Consider the following 8,709-nt stretch of genomic DNA (forward strand, 5'->3'; position numbering starts at 1 on the left):
TTGGACACCTGTGGACTCCGCGGATTCCAAGCTCCGCTAGTGGAGGGGGTGCGGGCTCCTCACAACTGTGTTCCGCGGTGTTCTGTGTGCGGTGGCTCCCATACCACCGATTCTCGTGACTGTACTGCAAAATTCCGCACACCCAAGATAAAAAAGAAAAAAATGGCGCCCAAGAAGACACACCGCCATGTTGGGCCTCCCGGCAATCAGCCTCGCAATCTCCAATACCGAGAACCCATCTATAGGAGGTGCTGAAAAACGGCCATCGAAGGTGTCGCCATCACATGGCGGACTGGCGAAACAAGTGACGGAAACGCGCGGTGATACCAGGGCCTGGGTCAACGCAGTCAAAACAGACACCAGTTGATCGGTTTGGGTGGGCTGCTTCTCTCTCCCCCCTTTCCACTCCCCTCCCAAGGGCGCGTAGCGCCGAGCAAGATCAATTAGCAGGACTGAGCTCAAAACGAGATGCTGCTTAACAAAATAACGAATTGGAATACAAAATTGCCCAGTCTTCTCTCCGCCCTCGCCTCCCGCGGCTGAGGTAATGGAGAGTGAGCTCGTGGAGCCGAATGCGGTAACAAGCTTGGAGGCCCCATTCGAGGCCCGCTTCTGGACCAAAGAGGCACGATTCATTGCCATAGAAAATCAAATTTCAATGATGGTCAACGCCATCTTCAAATTGCCAGAGACGATCCCCGCGATGATTGCCCAACAAATTGTGCATTCCTTGCGCTCCTCACGTAGCCCCGGCGGTCCCTTGCCCGACCGCCCTAACAAAACTTCTAGACGCACCCCTGAAGTAGACGATGACGACAACTGCTCGCTCTCCGGTATGGAGGATGCCCCCCTTCCTGCCAGTGTTTGCTGCGGAGCAGCGTCACTACAGCCCCTCCTCAGCCTAAATGACCATGGCGAGCAGCCCTAAGACCAGACGCTCCCCAAGAACCAATTCGGCCACCCCCGTCCAAATTGTCCAATGGAACTGTCGGGGCTTCCGTTCCCGCGCAAAGAGGTCGGATCTCCGACTTTACCTTTAAACTTTCGACTCTCTTCCGGCGGTGGTTGCCCTCCAGGAGCCAGGGAGTGGCGTCACCCTCACAAATTACATCACTTTTCAGCAAGACCCCTTTCCTGTATCTGCTTGAATAAAAATTATACGGCTAATCTAGTTGACTTGAAACTTCACACTGAATATTCCCACGTGATGGTGACACTTCTTCCGCTCAAAAAACAAGATGCACCACTCCACGTACTCAACATCTACTGTTCCCCCAGACTCAAAAATGTAACGTTCGCAGCACTCTTTTGCCGCGCTCTAAAGGCTGCGGGCAGGGACCCCCTGGTGACTGTGGGTGATTTCAACGCTCACAGTACACTGGGGATACCTGCGTGAAGAGAAGCGGGGACGCAAGCTAGCGGAACTCGCGTCCACGCTGGGCCTGACTCTTCATACTGACCCTGCATATCCAACGCGGATGGGTAATTCAGTGACCCGGGATACATGTCCGGATCTCACTTGTTCCAAAAACATTGTATACGCAGAATGGATCAACACCGAGGAAACCGTCGGTAGTGACCACTGCCTTATCAATACCACCGTAAGGACTAAACCATTGGCAAGACATTAGCCCAACATAGGCTCCCAGACTGGAATAGGTTCCGGCAAAGCTACATCACTTCGGCCTCTATCCACGAATAAGGATACCACGCGTGGGCACAAGGATTGGTTACACACCTTCGTTCGGTGGAAACACAAATTCAGCTCTCGGAAGCCACTCCAGAGGTGGACAACCACCTTCTGCACCTCTGGGAAGCGCGGCACAGCCTCGTCCGCAGATGGCGCCGCCAAAAATATAACAGAAAGCAGAAAATTCGTATCGCCGAGCCCACTCAGCGAGCGGCAGAGTACGCCGCCAAACTCGCTGATTCGAACTGAGTAGACCGCTGCAACAGGGTGGCGAGAGAAATGTCGAGCCGGAGCACGTGGCGCATTTTCCGCGCCCTAATTGACCCGACTCAAGCACGCGCCGAGACACAAAAACATCTCCAACGAGCTATTCATAGCTTCGATGGAAATACATCAAAATTAGCATGCAAACTACGCGACCAGTATCTTTGCACTAGCAGGACCCCGGAGGACCCGCGTACTCGGATGCAGGTTCACAGAACGCGGATCTGGATCAACCGTTCCAATTGCACGACCTGAAGGAGGCCCTGGCTAAAATGAAACGAGGAACGGCACCGGGCACGGACAAGATAACTGTGAAACTGCTTGACAATCTTCGCGACCCCGCCTACGAAACTCTCCTCGCTTTCACCAACTCGATCTGGTTTGGTGAGGCACCTCTACCAATTGAATGGAAGACCGCCCTGGTAACGTTCATTCTGAAAGTCGGCAAAGCCATAAACACAGACAACCTCCGTCCCATCTCCCCCACGTCTTGCGCGGGAAAGCTAATGGAGACCATGGTGCGGGACAGGCTGTCTGGGTTTCTGGAAAATGAAGATACATTCACAGACACCATGTTAGGTTTCTGCCAGCAAAGGTCCGCTTAGGATGTTCGGCTTCAACTCGACCGAGAAATTCTTAATTCTGTCGAATATCCCTTCAACGATAAGGCAGTACTCGCCCTTGACCTGAAGGGGGCTTTCGAGAATGGCACACACGAAATCATCCTGCAACATCTCTCCCAGACGAATTGTGGTTATAACAAATTTCAGTGTATTGCTACGAAGATGACGAAGCGGGCAGTGGCGCGGGGCGCAGCGCTCGCGCTGGGCCCGCTGGCCATTAAAGCATATTTCATCGTCATGTTCGTTTTTGTTGTGTCGCCGTGTTCCATCGCTTGTCATGCAACCACGTAACAATTGGTTGGAGGTGCGGTTCATCCCCATCCTGGCCTTGCCCCGTCGAAGCCAACCGTACGCCGGGTCCATCGGCCGAGAGCCCGTGGAGATCGCCGCCCAGCTTTACCCCAGCCCTTTGCGCTCAGACCCGACCAGCCGATCTCCCCAGCCCCGTCCCCAGCCTTGACCACAACACATGACGACCAGGAAGAGCCCAAAGCCGACCCGACCGACCCTACAACGAAGCGACCTCACGACCACTCGAACGAAGACAGCACCCCCGTCCGAGCCGCTCGGCGTGTCCATGAGCCTTGGCCTTCGGCAAACGGTGAAGATTTGGCCTGATGCTCCGGGGCAAGCATTATCCCATCTTCGCATTCATTGTGATGTCCAGCGTTTCATGTCTTAATCCTGTGTCTGTGTTCATCGTCGCTTCATGCATTGGACTTCTAGCAATCGATCGGGACGATCGCTCGGTGGCCCCGGGTAGTGCTACGAAGATGACGAAGCGGACAGTGGCGCGGGGCGGAGCGCTCGCGCTAGGCCCACTGGCCATTAAAGCATATTTCATCGTCATGTCATCACGTCGTTCTGTTTTTGTTGTGTCGCCGTGTTCCATCGCTTGTCATGCAATCACGTAACAATATCAAGCAATTTCTCTCGGATCGACAATCTTTCATCCGAATACAAGACGAAGAACACGGCCCATATTAACTGGGAACGAGAGGAACCCCACAGGGCGCGGTCTTCTCGCCATTACATTTCAATCTGGCCATGACGAAACTCCCGGCTCAGCTGGCGAAGGTCGAAGGCATCCAGCACGCGCTGTACATCGACGACATAACCATCTGGGCCAAGCACGAATTGGTTGGAGACATTGATGCCAACCTGCGGCAAGCGGCGGAGGTCGTAGACGCTTACGCCCGCCGTTGCGGCCTTCAATTCTCACCGTCCAAATCCGAATTTGTGCACATTCGCTCGACGCCTAAGTGCGCCACCAAAATGGGACTATCCCTGGCCAACGGTCCGATACCCGAACACGATGAGATTAGAGTACTTGGTCTCCTTATACACAAACATCAACTGGCTGATACAACACTAGCAAAACTGCGCATGGTGGGGGACCAGGTGGGCCGGATGGTGCGCCGGGTTTCCAACAAACGCGGGGGTTATGGTGCAGAGACGCTTTGCGGCTGGCGCATGCATTCGTAACCAGTCGAGTCCTCTAATCGACTCTTACTTCCACCTGCCCAGGTTTGATGAGAACGCCCTCGAAGTGATTCTCTGAAAGATGTACAAACGTGCCCTCGATCTCCCTATCAACACACCCAACCAGCGTCTCATGGTCCTGGGGATGATAAACACATTCGCGGAGCGCCGGGAGGGACACTTGACCAATCAATTCACAAGGCTTTCAAAAACGCCGTCGTGACGCCGCCTATTAGCCCGACTACACATACACCCCCCAACATTTGCGGAAGAGCGCGTGCGCATTGCTGAAATGTGGAGATACGCCCTACACGTACGCCCTCTTCCGGCCAACATGGCACTTGACGACCACAGTGGCAGGCTTCTTGCGCGGACAGAGGCACTGACCCGTCACTATGGGTACAAACGCGAAACATTCTACGTGAACGCCTCCGGCCCTGACCATGGGGGTGGGGGGGGGGGGGTACACGGCCGCAGTCGTCCAAAAAAAAAAATCACGGTGAATGGCCTAACGTTGCGAGGTCAAGACATAACACATGCGGAAGAAGTTTCCATCGCGTTAGCTGCCACAGACAAAGACTTACAAGTCATCATCACCGACTTGAGAGGGGCCTGCAGAAATATTAAACAGGGGTACATTCCTCTTTTTGCGCACCACATCCTTCAAAACAGTGACTACCTCGGGGCTTCCGCGTCTCGATTAATTGTATGGGATCCAGCTCATATGGGCCTTGAAGGTAATGAAACTGCAAATGACGCCGCCCGCGCGCTCACTATCTGGGCAACGCCTTCAGACCCTTATGATACGTATCCCGAACCCAATCCAGCTCACACTTTTCGAGAAACTACTGAATTATTTCAATTCGGCCATGCAATTTATCCTAAGCCTAGTAAGGGCCTTACAAAGGTGGAGGAACGCACACTACTCCGTCTTTACACCGAAACGCTGCTGTGCCCGCCAGTTTTAAAACACTTTGATCCTGCCTGTACAGGAAAATGCCGGCACAGTGCGGAGAAGTCTTCGGACATCTTCCACATGGTGTGGGCATGCCAGTCAACCCCGAACCTCGCCCCCAAACCCAGCCCCACCCGGGAAGACTGGGAGGCAGCCCTACTCGGCTGCTCCGACATGGCCAGCCAGAAGGACCTGGTCCACCGAGCCCGAGCTGCGGCGGTCGCCAGTGGGCTCCTGTAATAAGGAGCCCACCCAGTGATTGCGTGAGGATGCCCCGGCTACCTCAAGCTTCCTCCAAATAAAGTTTTTCACAAGACACACACAAACCTCTCTGGCTTGAACCAGCGCTGGGTACCAAACGGCCACCCCCTTCTGTCATTACAATGTATGTGACTTCCGACTGAGCTTGCCACGCAAGTCGAGGGCATCTCCATTGAGACCGGGACAGCTACCCTCTCACTCTTACGGTGTCTGGAAGTGTGCGAACCATTAGTGGCACATCGTTAATAACTCATGATTATTAATGGGATACAGCTGCAAAAAGACAATAAAAACGAGCGAAAAAATTAAAGAGCACTGCAGTATCTTCACTGGAGTAATGAGAAAGCACGGATGCTTTTTTTGGTATCATTTTTCCTTTTTGCTGTTTTTGAATTTAAGTAGATTTTTTTAGTAACTGCATCGCGGCGCGCCAATCCCTTCCTATGTCCTTTTTGTCTTTACTTCCGGTTGCATGACGTCACATCATTGACGTCACCCTAATGGACTGACTTAACGATTTTAGTCTTTGATACATTCAAATTGCGCGTCAATTCCTTGCTATGCCCTTTTTGTCTCTACTTCCTGTTGCGTGACGTCAAATTCTCGACGTTGCACTAATTCACTTCCTTTTTATTCATTTTAGTCTGGTACTTTCAAATTGCGCACCAATCCGTTACTATGCTCTTTTTTGGCTCTACTTCCAGTTGCGTGACCACAACCTCTACGTCACACTAATTCACTTCTTGTTTACCCATTTTAGTATTTGGTAGTTTCAAATTGCGCGCCAATCCCTTCCTATGCCCTTTTTCGGCTCTCCTTTCGGTTGCGTGACTTCACATCCTTGACGTGATCCTAATTGACTGACTTAATTAACTATTTTAGTCTGGTACTTTCAAGTGTGGCGCCAAGCCATTGGCTACGAGACCGTTCTCGCCTTTACTTTTAGATTTTTGCCTGTAAATAAGTACCTAACTTATGAGCCTAAATATTTTTTCGGACACAAAATTACGCCCCTCTATATTTTGACACCACTCATTAACCTCTGTCATTTCTCAATTACAACTGCTGCGGGCATGATTTTGCAAACACGTTCTGCGGACGCGGTCTGAGACAGAAATCTGTGAACATAGCGAAGTACTGCCTTTGCTTTCAAACAGCACTGGGGACGGTTGTCGCGTGGTGCGCACCACCAACGCCTGCTTTATTGTTACGTCAGAGGAAGCGTTGGCACTATTCAAGCTTCCAACAGTGTCTGCCCCGACTAACTGATATTAGAGTTTAGAACCATTCTGCCATTATCTCGGCGGCGAAAAGCGCGCCGAGTGCTTTCGATTGTTATAACCAGGTTTAAGTGGTATTAGACCTTCTCCATTTTTTTATAAAGGTCGCACAGATTCACCGCAAATACAATAGTGTACTAAAACGAATAAAGTTCCGTTTGAGGAAATGAAAAGCGCTGTAATTGCCTCGCTTCACGGCCAACCTTTCAAGGGCGCCTTGAGAGAATGGAGGAAGGTCGGAGTGAAAAATGATGGAGCGAAAGAGGTGGCATAGCAGCGGAGGGCTGCGAGCTTGGAGGAAGGAAAAGGAGGGAGCGCGCAGCAATACACGTAAAGCCTAGTCATAAAAAAATATAAAGGTCCCCACGTGATTAGGCCACGTGATAGCGTGCGGTGATATTGTCACGTAGTGATGACAAGGTCGATGACTCAAATGAAGGGTCGATGATTGCACTGAAGAAACTCTTTATTGGGCTGACTTGCGCCCGCAAAAGAACTAAGCAACTCGGCGGCGGCGATATCAACAAACGTGCTCGTCGATCGTCGAACAAAGTATGCCCGTCACACTCGTCAACGCTCAATTTAAAGACTGCTCAGAACAATCTAGATGACGTCGCAAACTGCTACCAGTGCACCCTGGAGCATTGTGGAAACATACGCAAGTGATCGGAATCTTCGAGACAGATCTCGGCGCATCTTTCGCGACAAAGAAAATGATAACGCGTCTTATCGCGACAACGAGCATGAACAAACACGGGATACAGAATTGATACGCGTCCCAGAATCACAGTGATAAGGCCGCATGCCGGCGGCTGTTAAAAAAATTTGGAGGACGCTTAAGCTTCGCCTTCAAGAGTGGAACGTGATAGCGTTATTGCACCTCGTTCGCACCGCCCACTCATTCGCTCGGTATGCTCTTGAGTCACACAAAGACATAGTTTTCATACTCAACACTTCTAAGTGCACTGTACAACTTTTTAACACACGCGTCTCAAGAGCGAGCGCGCAAGGCCCTGCAATACACCCGACGACCTGCCAAGGAGTGTAAGACAATGCGCTACGGCGCAGCAATCACTGATGAGGCGCCCCGCGTCGTACTTTGCCCTCACGAATCACGCGGTGAGCGCCGAGCAACGCAGCGTTCGGCGCGGCAACGAAACGTGCGCCTGAGCAAGCGGAACGAACCAAAGAACTCGGTGTCTCGGATGGAGAAAGCCGGGCAGCGACGCGCCATGAAGGCGGACGCGATCATGGGGCTGACGCCTTGATGGGATCGTCCTCTATCTCGCTTGGGAGCATCACACAGAAGCATGATTCATCGGAAGCAGCTCGGCACACATCGCAGGGGACGCTTTCCCAGTAGAAGCGCTACGGCGCAGCGATCACGTCAGAGGCGTCCGGCATCAGACGCTGCACCTAGCAATCGCGCTGTGAGCGGAAAGAGGAGCCGCGTCGCCTAAACACCACTGTTCGAGTGATGCACGCTGGATTTTGGAAGGGGAGAGAGCGAGAAAACTTATTAAACGCAAGGATATTGGGGCATCCTAGCATCGGTACCCGCGCGGCCCGAAGGGGAGAAGCAAGTCAGCGAAGATAGTGATCTAAAGAAAGGAAAGACTCTTGATTCTACAATCCGTGAGGGTGCACGGCGAAACGTCAGGGGCGATTGGCGCGCCACGTGTCGGGGCAGCGCCGCACATTGCGAGGAGGGGTTCTTCTGTGTTTGCCGCAAGATGGCTCTGCATGTGCGCAGAGCGCAGAAGAAATGTAGCGGAAACGTACTTCGCTACTCGTGTAACTGCGACTTCTGTAAGTAACATGCTCATTATTACCGATATACACCGCAGTATAACGTTCTACGGCACGTTTCTAGGGCAACACTGCATTCACTAGAAGCGCTTTTGTACCGCTTTCAAGCATCGAACTCGTGGCTGAGTGGCGTGAATCCCGTTATGCATTCATTATTCCGGATGGCCAAGCAAAGCGGTTCAAGATAGGCTGCGAATAACAATGGCGACAGTGGACAACCCTGCCTCACAGAAGATCGCACTTGGAGGCTTTCAGTGAGTTCTCCATTCACAACAATCCGTGTGGTGCAGTTTTTGTATGCCATTCTAACGCCCTCTAATATTATTCGGCCGACATTTGCATGAT

At 52.1% G+C, this 8,709-nt stretch overlaps 1 protein-coding gene across 1 annotated transcript; it reads left to right on the forward strand.

Moving 5' to 3' along the window:
- Positions 1–905: 905 nt before the first annotated feature.
- Positions 906–5,254, forward strand: LOC146195133 (uncharacterized). Its single transcript, XM_084596190.1, has 2 exons — positions 906–2,725; positions 3,494–5,254. The coding sequence occupies exon 2, from the start codon at positions 4,352–4,354 to the stop codon at positions 5,252–5,254; it is 903 nt and encodes a 300-aa protein (XP_084452316.1). The 5' UTR covers positions 906–2,725; positions 3,494–4,351.
- Positions 5,255–8,709: the final 3,455 nt, after the last annotated feature.

This window comes from Amblyomma maculatum, chromosome 3 (assembly GCF_055883805.1).
Source record: "Amblyomma maculatum isolate TAMU_Amacu chromosome 3, ASM5588380v1, whole genome shotgun sequence".
NCBI classification, from domain to species: Eukaryota; Metazoa; Arthropoda; class Arachnida; order Ixodida; family Ixodidae; genus Amblyomma; species Amblyomma maculatum.